This window comes from Rattus norvegicus, chromosome 8, assembly GCF_036323735.1.
Source record: "Rattus norvegicus strain BN/NHsdMcwi chromosome 8, GRCr8, whole genome shotgun sequence".
NCBI lineage: Eukaryota > Metazoa > Chordata > Mammalia > Rodentia > Muridae > Rattus > Rattus norvegicus.
In genome coordinates this window covers 28304302-28318884 of record NC_086026.1, presented here as the reverse complement: position 1 = coordinate 28318884, position 14583 = coordinate 28304302, and the positions used below count along the sequence as shown (strand labels likewise).

The following is a 14583-nucleotide window of genomic DNA, read 5'->3' as shown; positions in this document are numbered from 1 at the left end:
TTTCCCCAGGTGGTAAAACATGGCTGGTCTGGTCAGTCAATGATGTCTGCAGGAAGAGAGGAAGGATGAGGGCTGGCAGCAGCAAGAATGAATCCCAGCAGATCCTGAGCAAAATCTTCCATGTTCAGGAAGCTGAGTGGGGATGGAGGCAATGTGGGAACTGCGGATTTGCCATCTTAGAACTACAGGACACCAAGAGAACCTGCTAGGACCCACCAGAGGGGTGTGCTGCCCAGAAAGGTGCAAGGGTTAGTACTTTTGTGAGAGCATCAGATCCCCAGGACAATTCGAGGTGGGTGACAGCAGTGACGTGTAGCTTCTGGGTTAGTGCACTTTTAGTTCTTTGAGCAGAAGGTGAAGGCAGGCCTCCTTTACCACTAGGCTCTCTAAGTGAGCTGCCACACTAAGCAGGTACTTACCAAGATCTCCCCCTTTGAGAATGTAAAGTTAGGGTTGTGGGTCAATCAAGGGAGAGCAGGAGAGATGGAAGGGACGTGAAGGGACAGAGAGGAAGCAGAGAAAGCACAAGGGCAGGAGAAGGAAGAGCAGAGGAACAAAAAACAGCAAAAGAAAAAATTACATGCTATTAATTATATTCATGGTGTTAATATTTAATTCATTATCTTCTTCAAAACAAAAAAAGCAACCACATATGTACTACCTATGGCAAGCACACATACAAAAAGAAAACTCAAAATCATGCATTTGTTACATTTCTCCCCAATCTGGTTCTAAATCGTGCAAGGTACAATAGCACAGCACCCCACCCCCACCCCAGCCTGACATAGGAAGGGAATTGGGGGACAGTGGTAGAAACTGGACAGAAAAAAAGCCCAACCAGACATGTAGTACTGGCATTTATGAAGCCATCTGTAAGTGTGCAAAGCCTCTGAAGCTGGGGTGGGTTATAAAGAAAACCCGGGGTTCCCCGGGGGTGGGGTCAGGCCACCCCAATCTTCCCTGAGCTGCCTGTGGCACCTTCCCTGGTTTCTACCTACCTGCCTCCATTCCTGGGGCCAAGCGTTAGAAAACACAATTTGCTTGCATACGGCTCAGGGTCACTGTTACACATGTCCTGCTCTGAGGGTCGAGTAGTAACTTTCACATTAGAAGTCAGATGAGGCCTTTGTGTTAGGAATTTGCCCCAAGCTCCCACAGCTATGTGGCCCAGAGGCTGACAGCATGAGTGCCTAGTGCTGAGGTGTCGGTCCCATATGGAATGCTATGGAGCTAAGTATGCTCCTGCCTTCAGAACTTCAGAAGGGAGTGAGAGCAGAGACTGGGGAGCTACCTGGTTAGGTATGGCCCTCTTCTTGTTCAGCTGCGTGCTCCTCTGCTGGGCACTGTAACAGAAGCAGAGAAGGCACATTCAGAGGAGATGTGGGAGGGAGGTAAAGAGAGGCCCTGGTGGCCGGGGCTCAGGTTCTTTCCCTAGGGGCCCACTGACCCACTAAGGGCAGAGGCAAGGACATGGCTCCTGTACATAGACACCAGCGAGAGCGCATGAAATAAGAGAAGTGTGTCTGACAAACCCTGGTTTCTAGAACCCTTTCACAGCCACTCCAGAAGCACCAGCTATTTCCCACAAGTCACTGAAAGTTAGAGCGCCAGAGAAGAGTTGTGAGATGCAGGGGAATGGGACAGGGAGCTGGTTCCAGGGGACCCTGAACACAACATACCTGAGGCTTCTTTATGTTCTCTTCCCACCACTGACCCTTCATCAGTCCTGAAGTCCTGGGCTTACACTGGCCAAACGGCTGGCTAGAAGAACCTGACTCAAGCCCATTATGGGAGGTTCCTGCATGTCCCCTCAGCAGCAGTCACTCTGCGCCTCCCCTTTTTAAACAGGGATGCAGCAGACCAAATACAAGGCTTGCATGTGCATGCTGGGCTAGCTTCCTCTCTCCCCCTCTTCCTCACTACGTAGCCCTGGCTGTCCTAGATCTCAATGTAGACCAGGCTGGACAGTTACTGACAGGCAAGTAACTGCCTCAGCCTCCCAAGTGCTGGGGCTGTACACTATGGGGTTTATGAACTGCTCTGAGGTAGGGCCTCTGGGTTCCTGGCTGCCCTCATATGCAGTATGTGAAGTGCTGGGGAGTGCGTGCTTGGGGCTAAGCACTGTGCAGTCAGTGCTCTAGGCAGGCCACACCATCCTTCCCTATAGCTACCCACCACTCTCCTCGTTGCTTCTGAGCCATACTCTGCTCTAACCCAATTAATGTTCTCACCGCCTCAAAGCAACTGTGTCCTGCCACTCGCTTCTCTCTTGTGCTTTCATTTTCTTCTTTTTTAAGAAGATGTGTATGTGTGTGTGTGGGGGGGGTGCAAGTCTATGTGTGTGTGTGTGGGTACGTGTGTGTGTGGGGGGTGCAAGTCTATGCATGTGTGTGTGTGTATGTGTGTGTGGGGGGGTACGTGTGTATGTGTGTTGGGGGGTACGTGTGTATGCATTGTGTGTGTGTGTATGTCAGTGTGTGCCTGCCTGCATGAGTTTATGTGCACCGCACATGTGCAGGTGTGCCTGGAGGCCCAGAGTGGCAGGTGGTCGTGAGCCACCTGATGGGTTCTGGGAACAGAACCCAGTTCCTCTGCAGGAGCAGCCAGTGTTCAGCTTACTGCTCTAGCTGGAAACTGCAGAAAGATACAAATAGCAACACACGTGGTTTCATCACAGCTGCTCTGCTCTGAGGTTTTGCCTACCACTCAAAGGGAGTGCAAGCCAGAGACCCAGGACTGGAGGCTAAGGCAGAGGATCGAGAGTCTGCATCTGGGCTGGGCTAGCTAAGGAGCTCAAGTGTGTTTAGAAACAGGCGCTTTACTCGTAAACTTCCCCTTGGTGCTCTTCTAACACTACTATCCCAGGCTCCATTTTTTTTATCTTTATTCTTGGGAGGGCATAGCGCTGTGCTCATGGGTGTCCAGCTGTTCACGAACCTTCACTTGCTAAGGCACTTTTTTTTTTTTTTTTGATGGAGGGAGGGTTTCCTGTGTTCCTGGCTGGCTTCTACTTCAGATATATAACCAAGGATGATGACTTTGGACCAACTGTCCTGTTGTGGGTCCCTTGTGGTGGGATGATGGGTGTGGGCTATCACACCCCTTTGATTTGGTGCTGGACTTCATGCATGCTAAGCAAGTGCTCTACCAACAGCGCCACGCCAGCAGCCCCAATGGGGCTTCTCCTCTGGGCTGTCTGTAATGATCCATACTGACGAAGGTGTGGCTGGCTAAGCCATCATTTACAGCATGGTGACAAGGGCCCTGATGTGCTGTAAGTGCTTTGTGCCTCCCTTTAATAGCAGCCAAGGTGGTGATGCCTCTCCCTGGCCCTAACCAGAGGCTCTGGGCACCATGTCAGGGAATGTAAACTCATCTCCTCAGGCTTCGGGCTCTTAATGGTGAGGGGCATGTTGTCTGTATCCTGCCTTACTGGCTGGTGTCCTGCCTCTTGGTCTTCCTGTCCAGTGCAGGCTCCCTGCCTGCCCCTGCATGATTTCTTTGGGAGGATCTCCCCAGGCCTCACCCATCATGCTTTTGTTCTATTTTCCACTACTCCCCAGTCTGTGGGCCCTCCAAGGGCAGGCTCTATGGTGTCTTACCCAGTGTCCTCTTCACAAGGCCTGGCTGGGGCCCTGGTTGAGAGAATGGCTGTTGTAATTCAAGGGCTTCTGGAACATCCCCCACAGGTTTGAGGCTCCCCAGGGAGGACGCCCCGGGTCACACACCAGGGAAAAAGGCACACAGCAGGCAATACCCACCCTGTGACCAGCTCCTCAGTATAGAAACAGCTGGGTAAGTGGGAAGGCCCCGGAATCCAGAGAAAGAAGTGGAGTGGTCAAAGGAAAAACAGGAGAGATTGTGAGAAGGAACTGTGGATGAAGTGTGAGAAGCAGACACATTGAGATGAGGAAACTGATAGCAACCAATGGGGGTGGGGGGATATTCCGCTGTCCGTGCACGGCCTGGGAGAGCAGGGCTAAAGAGGCTGCCTTCCCCAGCCCTTGGATGCAGCCCACCCCAGGGAAGAAATTACCAGCTAAGGGCCTTAGGTTACATGTGCTCAGGGAGGGGCTTCTCATTAATCAATCATTCATTCATTTCATTCATCTGCCATGTGTCCACTCAGAACAGACGATCCATCTGCCCAGAGACAACAGACAGTTCAAGCCTTGTGCCCAGCAGGCCCTCCCACTTAGGAAGTCTCCAAAAACCCTAAGGTCAGGCCCCACAGCCACCCTCAGGACTTCCAAGAGCCTTGAGCAGACCTATCTTAACAGTGAGTCTTTGCACAGGGACTTCCTGTGGGCAGGTAGACCTGGCCTGAAAGTACACCAGTAGTGTAGATGGATACAAGAGAGATGTCTTTTGGTGCGCGGCAGTGTCCTATTGACCAAAGCTAAGAAAACCTGCATGAGCCACCAGAACACCCCCAGTAGCACCCAAGTTTGCCCAGCTGGTCCAGAGCTGATGATTGACTCAGGACCAATACAACCAGGTATGGTATCTGTTGTATTGGTCCTGTGGTCTCATCCAGGATCTTGTGCATGCTCACAATGGAGACATCCCAGCCCCAGTTTCTAGTTTTAAATCTACAGTGTGTATGTATATATGTACAGTCTGTGAAAGGCAGAGCCTGAAAGGGGCTCTGACTATGAAAAGCTCTGAGAAGTCCTGCAGGGATGAACCTGCCTGGCCTTCCTCTTCCTGGAGAATGGCCACAGAACACACATTTTGTCCCTGTGATGTCCACAGACAACATGCTAGGTGAGAACACTGTGACGGAGGTCACAGTTAGCACAGAAAAGCTTCAAAGCATTCCTAGATGGCTCTACCCTTTGCCCAGCATCCCCACCAGTTAGATGAAGATTTTGGTCTTGGTGCTGGGGGTAGAAATAGGTGCTGCCCCTGTGACAATGGCTGTATACGTACTTGGCAAATCCAATGAAGTCTTCATGGTTTGTGTTGATGTAGGACTGCTCAATGTCAATCAGAAGAAGGATCTAGAGGAAAGTAGGGTGTGTGACTATAAAGTACAGAACAGCAGGACGGCATAGTGCTTTATGTATGTGCACACACCCACACCCATACACACCCACCAGAGGGCAGCAGACACAACTGCTGCCTTCCCAGTTCTCCCAGACGGGAGTGCAGCAGGAAGGCTAAGTCACCAAGACAAGGTTAGATCTGCAGGTGGAAATGAGCCCCACAGAAGTCTGGGCTAAGGAGACAGTGCCTGGTAGCTCAATGTGATAGGCCTGGGTACAGCCTTAGGACTGGTCACGAGAACCACTGTCTTCCTTAGGCCACTGACTAGCCTGTGACCCGGGGCCTAATGTCATTAAGTTATGAAATTGGATTGGAATCCATTCTCTTCTTTTTCCTTTTATTGGTACTGCCGAGGTTGGAAGTCAGGATTTATAAATGTTAGAAGAACTAAACTTGAGCCAGCTTCAAATCACAATGCATATGGCTTCAGACTAGTCTTTGGGATCTCGTTAGTGCCACTTCAAACTGAAAAGCACATGCATGCATGCAAGCACACCCGCGTGACAATATGTGGCTTTACTGTCTTTCCTTCCTTCCTTCTTTTTTTCTTTCTTTCTTTTTTTTTTTTTTTTTGGTTTTTGAGACAGGATTTCTCTGTGTAGCCCTGGCTACCCTTGAACTCAAAAGATCTGCCTGACTCTGCATCCCAAGTGCTGGGATTAATGATGTGCACCAACATGCTAGCTTATGTGTGGCTCTGTTTTCAAACATACTAATATAAAATTAAGAGTATGGCTGAGGGGCTGGAGAGATGGCTCAGTGGTTAAGAGCACTGACTGTTCTTCCAAAGGTCCTGAGTTCAATTCCCAGCAACCACATGGTGACCCACAACCATCTGTAATGTAATCTGATGCCCTCTTCTGGTGTGTCTGAAGACAGCTATGGTGTACTCATATACATAAAATAAATAAGTAAATCTTTAAAAAAAAAAAAAAGTATGGCTGAGGGCTGGAGGAAGGGCTCAGTGGTTAGAAGCATCTGTTGTTTGAGAGGACCCAGGTTCAATTTCCAGCTCCCACATGGTGGCTCCCATGTGTCTGTAACTCTGGTTCCAGGGAATATGATGCCCTCTTCTGGCCTCCACAAGCACCCGATATGCGCTCTCTCTCTCTGTCTGTCTGTCTATCTATCTATCTATCTATCTATCTATCTATCTATCCATCCATCCATCCATCCATCCATCCATCCATCCATCCATCCATCCATCCATCTATCTGATCCACCTGCTTCTGCCTCCTGAGTGCTGGGATCAAAGGTGTGCACCACTATGCATGGCTAATAAATCTTAGAAAACAAAGAAACTCAGTACCGCACATACTAGAAACCCAATCGCATTTGCAGGGCCTCAGCATGTGTGCACATGCCCATACCTGAGAAGCTGTATTCTCAAATCTGGCAGACAGAGATGCTTTTGGATAGTGCACTGCCAACCTCATTACAGCCCTGTCTGCTAGGACACTGAAGTTGCTCCACGGACTCTACTGACTCAGGCAGCTTTCCACCCTTATTCCTATTAAGAACGGGCCAGGCTGCCTGGGCAGAGGGACTCTGGTTCCTCAAAAGGTTTCCACTGGCTCAAGGCCAGATACTCCCTCGTCAGTGTGCCTCTAGGTCCTCAGTAATAACCAAGGCTATGTACACAGACCTAGGAGGTTGTTGGGGAGGGCAGCATTTTGTGCCTGAAGCTCCTGAATGCTGTCTCCCCACAGCTCTTATCTGAAGCCTGGTAGTGTCCATAATGGGTACCAGGGGCTGTGTGCACAGAAGAAGAGCAGCAGCCGCCTCAGGAGTGGTGACGGACACCAACCAGAAGTGCTCGTGCTTCTGGTGGTGCATTATTTTTGACTGTTTTCTAGGGATAGGGTTTCACAGAGCTCAGGATAGCCTCTAACTCATCAAAGAGCCGAGAAAGACCTTCACCTCGTGATCCTCCTGCCTCTAGCTCCTGAGCACTCAAATCACTGCAAGGTTCCTGAGGTGTTGGCGACAGAGCCCAGTGCTTTGCGTGTGCTGGAAGCACTCTGCCCTGGTCTCATTTTGATGACATAATCAATATAATATGCCTCATAATATAACCCAGTCTGTCTGGCCTTGAACTCTTGATCATCCTATTTCAGTCTCCCCATACTGCGATGACAGGCGCCTGCACCAAACCCCTATCTGCCAGGCCATGGATGCTATGGGGTTACAGAGTGTCTAAGAGGCCCAGTGCTAAATGAAGACTTAAAGACAAAGGAGCCAGTTTCTTCACCATAGCGCACACAATAGGACACTGTAGTAGTTTAGATTTAAGCACCGGTAATGAGGCCCCATAGTTAGATTTATTATTTTTACTGCATATGCACAAGGCCTGCATATATGTCTGTTCCAATTTTGCATGCCTAGTGCTTGCAACACCAGGAGGAGGTATGGGGTCCCCTGGAAGTGGAGTCCTAGATGATTGTGAGGTACCATGTGAATCTGGGTCTGCTGACCACGTAACCACTGAGGCATGGCTCCAGGCCCCCACCTGAAGGATTAATGATGGCCCAGGGTATGAAAATGGACAGCTGAGAGTCTACTGCAGAAGAGGCTGCAAGGCTCCAGATAACCCGGTATTCCTCCAGCAGGTAAGGGCAGCTCTAAAAAGATACAGTATATTCACAGTAGAAAATGTCCCAACAACGGAGAAAGTCAATCACTGCCACCACAGGTGACACATGGCCCTGAACATTGGGCCAGAGCCAGACAGAAATCAGAGTCACAAAGAGTCTCCCCCAAAGCACTATGGGGAAGTCATGGCCATGGTGAAGAAGAGACCACCTTGGTCTTTAGAAAATAAGAAAGATTGAGCTGCATGCCTAGAACAATCTACTCTGTAGCTGCACAGAGACATTAATACCACCTGAACAGTCATGGTGGAAGATTGCTCAATGCATGATGGGTAGGTAGGCCAGGATATAGGCTGGACAATGGGGATGGTGGCCACAGATGATGATGATGATGATGACGATGACGATGATGATGTCATTGTCATCGTCGTCATCATCATCATCATCATTTTTGGCATTCTCTTTTTGGGGTGTGGTATGGGGGAGCAACAGAAAGTCTCATGTAGCTCAGGCTGGTCTTGAACTCAGTTATGTAGTTAAGGGATGACATGACTTCTTCCTGCCTTTGGTTCCCAAGTTAGGATGACAACTGTGCACCACCACACCCTGGTTTATTTGACAGGGTGTTGGAGAGGGAAACAAGGCTTCACACATGGGAGGCAAGTGTTATACTAGCCACGACACGGTCCTAGGTCTCAGAATGGATCTTTGGGGCTGGTGAGATGGCTCAGCAGATAAAGACGCTTGCCTTGGAAGGCTAATTATTCCCCCCACCTCCACCCTTGAACTTCCACATAAAAGAGAAAGGGAGAATCACTCCCCAGAGATGTCGTCTGGCCCCCACATACATGCTGGTGAAAACATACTTGAAATGAATAGCCATAATTAGAAACCAACAAGCCTCACGTGTAAGCATGTCACTGTACAGTTATCCTTGTATTAGCCAAAGGCTGGTTTCTCTGTCCCCATTTCTGCTTGTGATCCTGGCATGGCATTGTAGTGCCCATTCTAAGTATCTCCTATCTCAAAGTTGTGTGAATACAGCTGTCCTTTTATTCTGTTTTCTCAATGAAAGCTGATCTGCAAATGGCTGAGCAGTGAGACTATCTGGCTGGGCTCCTGGCCTCAGCCAGGGGAAGGGTAAAGAAAGAGCAGGGTCTTGGTGATGAGGCACCCTAGGAGCACGCCTGCGGCAGAGAGTACCAGACCAATCTCCACATGCAAAGAGCTTGGAGATTTTGGCTGGGAGGCGGCTCGATTAGCTTCAGGGATTAGAACAGACTGATAACTAACCACTGAGCTGCTGTGCCACATAGCTTGATTAAGTAAATCTTCATCTCTGACTGATTTATGTGGACCGCTGCTAAGTTAAAAAAAAAAATATCACTTTTAAAATTGCACTAACTCGGTCCCCAGCTCCAAAAAAAAGAACCAAAAAAAAAAAAAATTGCACTAACATCACAAAACTAAACTCTCAAAAATTGCTAGATATGGACAGACAGAAAACAGTGAGCAGGTACAATACCTGGTCCTTGGTTCTCCCTTCTCGCTCCCTGATGTAGGTGGTGACAATGCGTTCGGTCTCCTCTCGAAGGCGGGGGTAGGAACTGAGCTGGGGAGTAAGCAGAAGGGCTGAGCTGACCAGGCCTTCGTGGTCAGGCCAGGGGGACACAAGGATGAGACAGGAAGAGGAGGAAAGGGGAGGGGCTGCCAGTGCCCACTCTGCCCTGGTCTCCCAGCTCCTGCAGCTCCTGCAGCTGGGAGACCAGGGCAGGCGGTCAGGGGCGTGTGAGTGGGAGAGGCGAGAGGGCGCCATGCCGCATGCCGAGAGCTGCTTGCAAAGCCAGGACAGCTTGGCGGTGGAGAGCAGTGGAGAGGGTGAGTGGCACACTTGCTACCCAGAGGTGCCAGGCAGCCCCTCCCGCCCAGCGCTAAGTAAAGGCAGGACAAACTGATGGCCCTCACTGAGCATTCAAATGAGCATGGTGCCCTGCTCCAGGATAAAAGGGATAGCATCAGGGTCACTGAGCTCAGGGAAGCCTCTACTGGAAACTGTATCCTGATCTTCCTGAATTTGGCAACCATGTGGCCAATCCTCATACCCCTCCTTTTCACCTGGGGTACTGAGTGACCCGAACCACAACTGTTGGTCTTCCCCAGGAGGGGAGAGATGCTGCTAAACGCACCCTAGTGCAGGAACACATCGGAGGACATGGTGGTGGCAAGAGATGAGGTCTAGGAGTGAAAACTGCTTCACAAATGTGACTATGCTTGGACATGTCAAAGGTTCCTCCACTGACCCCAAAACTGATGGTGGGGCTGTGTGTGGTGATCCTCCCTACTCAGTCTGCCATGCGAAGTTGGAGATGGCTGTTGGGATGGGCATAGAGGACTGCTGTGCCCAGCAGGGGTTCCCCTCCAGGCAGGACTGTCCCAATGCTCAGGGCAGACACCAATGAAGAAATGATAGGTGGGAATTGATGAGGTGGGGACAGGAGGAGCAAGACCTGTTACCTTCTCAGCACACTTTTTAATGACCGTGGCTAGCTCCGACACCACCAGGTCAACACACTTCAAACTCGGCTCTTTGAGCTTTACAAGTTGTTTTTTCACGATGGCTTCAAAGGCCATGTCGGGGGTGAAGAGCCCCGTCCTGGTCATGCGGAGGAGGGCGGGACGAGGTTGAGAGACACCCAGGGGTAGTGCAGGCCACACGCACAAATGCACACACAGGACGGGAGATGGGGAGAGAGAGAGAGAGAGAAGAAAGGAGAGTGAGCTGGTTAGTGCATGCGCAGAGAAGCCTGCGCCCATGTCTGTCTTGGCAGCTGCTTGGGATCAGCACGGCCTAGGGGAGCACAGGGCAGGCCTACAGTTCAAGGCTAAGTGCTACAGGACTGTCATCATAGGGCCAAAGGTGTGTGAGCAAATCTCAAATTGTGACAAATTGTGACCTGTGACAATGACCCCCTAGGATACCAATCAGTAGCCCCTCTCGGTTTCAGTTTTTGAAATGGTCTTGTAGCACAGGCTAGCCTCCAACTTAGTATATGACTAAGGATGACCTCGAACTTCTATCTTCCTACTTCCAACTCCTGGACCCAGTTCTGGGATTGCAGGTATAGCCACCACATCTGGACTATGGGATGCTAAGTATGAAACCCCAAGCTTTGTGCAGCCAGACAAGCACTCTACAAACTCAGGGTAACCCCAGCCCTTGCCTGTTGGCTTATTTTGCTCTGTTGCCCACTGGAGAAACTGAGGAAGCAAATGGGGACTTTTCTTGAGTAGAACAGGCAGCGTAAGCAGAGGTTCTCTGCCATTCAGAGCTGGGCATGCCAAGGTTGTACAAGCAGACACCTCTCCTTCCCTCAAGCACCCCAGCTGCTTGGCAGGGGTATGCTGTCCCAGGGTACGACCCTCCCAGAGGAGCCTGGTGCTTTGGGCCAAATAGAGGCAGTTGCCCATGGAGAGTGGGACACAGGTATTGATGACCACGAGGACTGAGTGTGGAGTTACCTGGGGGGTGTGGGGATGGAACAAGGACAGCACAGGGCACAGCGAAAGCTGGCAGAACCACTGTGGACCCCAAGGAGCTCTGTGAAGCCGGGCACTGAGCTCCTCAGTGTGCCACCAGTGTATATGTTCTTCCCAGTGCCATGGGAACAGAGGAGTGACCCACTCCAAAGAAGCCAGGCACTGGTCACTTGTCAAGGGGGACAACAGGGAGGCTTAAGGAGCCTTGGCCTCCAACAGCTGAAGAGGGAGCCCCAATCTGCTCCCCTAGCAAGCAGCAAAGCAACACAGCCAGATGACACCCCCACTCCACCGTGTGCATGCTGGGCTTGGTATCAGGACCCCAGGAGACCGTCACCAGTCTAGCTGGTTCTAAGAAGCCCAGCATTCCCCCACCCCCTCCTGAGTGGGTCCAGACTGACACATTCCCATCCCTGTTGGATTCTTGGAAATGAGGTAACCTGGGGCCTGATACCAAGCCTGCGGCCCCACGTCTGCGGGTGCGGTACCTTGCTGGTGCATTGCCTAACTGTACTGATTAGCTCCTGGATAACCAGGTCCACGCATTTCAGACAGGGCTCTTTCAGCTTGACCACCTGCTTTTTCACAATGGCCTCGAACGCCAAATCCGGCGTGAAGAGCCCAGTTCTAAAAACGTCCAGACCCAGTGGGGAAGCAGGGAGAGATAAGTCAGAGAGAAACAAAGGGTGTGGTCAGCCACTTTCTAAGCATGGCTAGATCCCTGACAAGGAAGACTATATCATCAAAGCTGGGGGGCAGGATACCTGAGAGCCCCCAACTGGGGAGTCCTCAGGGTAACCCAAGGATCTTGGGATGCTAGAGAACGGGGCATACTTCATTGATTGCAATTAAGGGGGGACACCAAGTGACCCATGATAAAAAAGGGACCTGTAAGCATGACTCAAGTCTGGCCCCACCAACCTCTGATCACTACAGATTTCACAGGGAATAAGCTCATGTGTCCTAGGGGACACAAGGAGTCAAGAAAGCCAGGACAGTCACAGAGCCAAAACACACAAGACTAAGACGTTTATACAGTTCTGAAAACTAGCCATGAACCTTCTAAAAGCCTCACTAGTCAGGGACTCAAAAGGTCTGGGGCCCACATGAATGGAAAGAAAGAGATTATGGGTCCCCCGTGGAACTTGCCTGACTCCGTGGATGTTCTTAATGGCGTAGCTGATCTCTCTTCGGAGGTCTTTCTCGTCAAACTCCATCTGAGAAGAAATGAACCACATGTATGCATCAGTTCCCAGGGCCGCCTCACAGCAAGACCAACGGACACTTGGGTTCCTGTGCATGACCTGTGCATGACCGTATTCTCAAAGATGACCTAGCGGCTCAAAACTAAAGACAACTGAAGGTCACAGAGATGACTCAGTACAAAAGGGTACCTGCCACTGAGCCTGCAGACCCGAGTGCGTCCGGGTGTACTGGACTGAAAGATGGCTTAGCAGTAGGAACACTGGCTGCTTTGACAAAGGGCCCAGGCTCCGTTCCCAGCACTCACATAATGGCTCACAACTGTCCATAACTCCAATTCCATGGGACCCGGGGCCTTCCTGCGGTCACTGCAGGCAATGAGGCATGTATGTGCTACACTCAGGATACATCAGGCAAAATACTCATACACATAAGTAATAAACTAAACTCTGTCCAGCCAGCAGACCTAACCTGCTGGTTAAGTTGCAGGTAGGTCAGACATCCTGTCTCGGAAAATAAGGCTGAGAGGGCTGCAGTTCTCACGCTGGTTGATGCTTGCCACACATGTATTGAGCCCTGGCCTCCAGCCACAGCACAGAGTAAGCTGGATGTAGCTGGCACACACATCAGAAGGTCAAGATGAAGCGTGACTACACGGCCACTACACAGCCAACTTAGGTTACAATGAGACTTGCGTGGTGGCTGAGTAGTGGTGGCTGTGCCCACATTTAATTCCAGCACTAGGGAAGCAGAGGCAAGGAGTCTCTAGGTTTGAGGCCAGCCTGGTCTACAGAGTGAGTTCCAGGACAACTAGGGCTAACTCAGAGAAACCCAACTGAGGGAAGCCTGGAGGCTGTTCTCTGGTCTCCATACTAGCACACATGTACCTATGTGAGAGCCACGGCCTCAAAGGAAAAGGACTCAAGTACAGTTTGCTTTACTTTTCTGTTTTGATTTTGTTTCCTTTTTTGAGACAGAGTCTTTGCAGGCCATGTATCTTCAAATTCAGTCTCCTCTTGCCTCAACTTACACATCTCTGCAGTTACTGGTGTAAGCCCAGCATCCTGCATGGTTTTTAAAGTTATATTTGTGTACATTGTAAGTGTGCTGTAAGGCAGGCCTGAGATTCATGAAGTGTGTGGCGGTCAGAGGACAACCTGCAGTTGGTTCTCCGCTTCTGCCTGCAGATCAAACTCAGGAAGTCAGGCAGAGCAGAGGGCACCTTCACCTGCTGTGCTACTTGATGGCCCTCACGTATCCTCCCCCTTATTCCCCACCCACATTGGGAAAAACCTGGACTTTCCACTGTTCTGCTCAGAGCTTCTACGTTATGAGATCTTGGAAGACAGAGACCACGGGGACATGTCCTTCATACCAAGTTTGCTGACAGCAGCCGCTGACAGGATGCAGGAGCTCATGACATCATGGTTTGGAAGAAAGTTTAAGGCCAAGATGGAGACCAAGCATGGGGGTGTCTGACTCAAGCTCCAGGCCGAGCCCCTACCTTCACCAGCTCAAAGGGAAAGCGCTCGTGGAAGATGCGATTGATGCGGGCGCCCCCAGACAGCTCCAGGGTGTCGACTTGATCTCCAGAGCCTTCGATTCGCTTCTCAAAGTCCACTCCAAACTGCTGGACCATCCTTAAGAAAGAAAAGGCAAAAGGTCAAGACCGAGTTTTCTGCACAGCTCTGCAAGTATAAGAATCGTGTGATAAGCTCTGTTTCCTACACAGGTTTTAAGTTACATTTATTTATTAGAGGAAGGCATGGCACAGTACGTGAGTGGGGGCAGAGGGCACTGGTGAGAATCAGTTCTCTCCTTCCTCCATGTGGGTCTTGGGGAAAAAACTCGGTTTAGGCAGCAAGCCTGTTTGCCTGCTGAGCTAACTTGTCAGTCCTGTGGCGAATTTTCTTGTCTCTCATGGTTTGTTATTTTTATAGACAAGGTCTTGCTGTGTAACCCGGCTGGCGTTGAACTAAAGACCTTCTGCCTAGGCCTCCAGTGTCCTAGCATGACAGGTCTGTATGCCACAATGTCTGGCCATTTTTCTTTCCTTTTAAATATCACTGTTTAACAGCCAATGTGTAAAATAGCAAGGCTCCCTTGGTAAGCGCTGGACACTATCCTGGTTGTTCTCAAGGACTCTACAGAACTGTCACTGCTAAAATTCTAGACGGAACTCTGAGGTCACAGCTTCCCCAGG

General features: G+C 50.5%; 1 protein-coding gene across 15 annotated transcripts in view; it reads right to left on the bottom strand.

The window, feature by feature from the left end:
- The window catches only part of Dnm2 (dynamin 2), an 81954-nt gene that overhangs the window by 17413 nt on the left and 49958 nt on the right, over positions 1-14583 (bottom strand). For 3 of the 15 annotated variants that reach the window (XM_006242614.5, XM_006242611.5, NM_013199.2), the window contains exons 8-14: positions 13885-14020; positions 12327-12394; positions 11666-11804; positions 9166-9252; positions 4933-5003; positions 1292-1343; positions 420-431 (exon numbers count right to left, since the gene is read on the bottom strand). In XM_006242614.5, the coding sequence (XP_006242676.1) occupies positions 420-431; positions 1292-1343; positions 4933-5003; positions 9166-9252; positions 11666-11804; positions 12327-12394; positions 13885-14020 (565 nt within the window). Of the gene's footprint in view, positions 1-419; positions 432-1291; positions 1344-1886; positions 3792-4932; positions 5004-9165; positions 9253-10154; positions 10294-11665; positions 11805-12326; positions 12395-13884; positions 14021-14583 lie in introns of those variants that run through there. The other 12 variants (XM_039080917.2, XM_006242608.5, XM_006242610.5 and 9 more) reach the window with 6 other exon arrangements.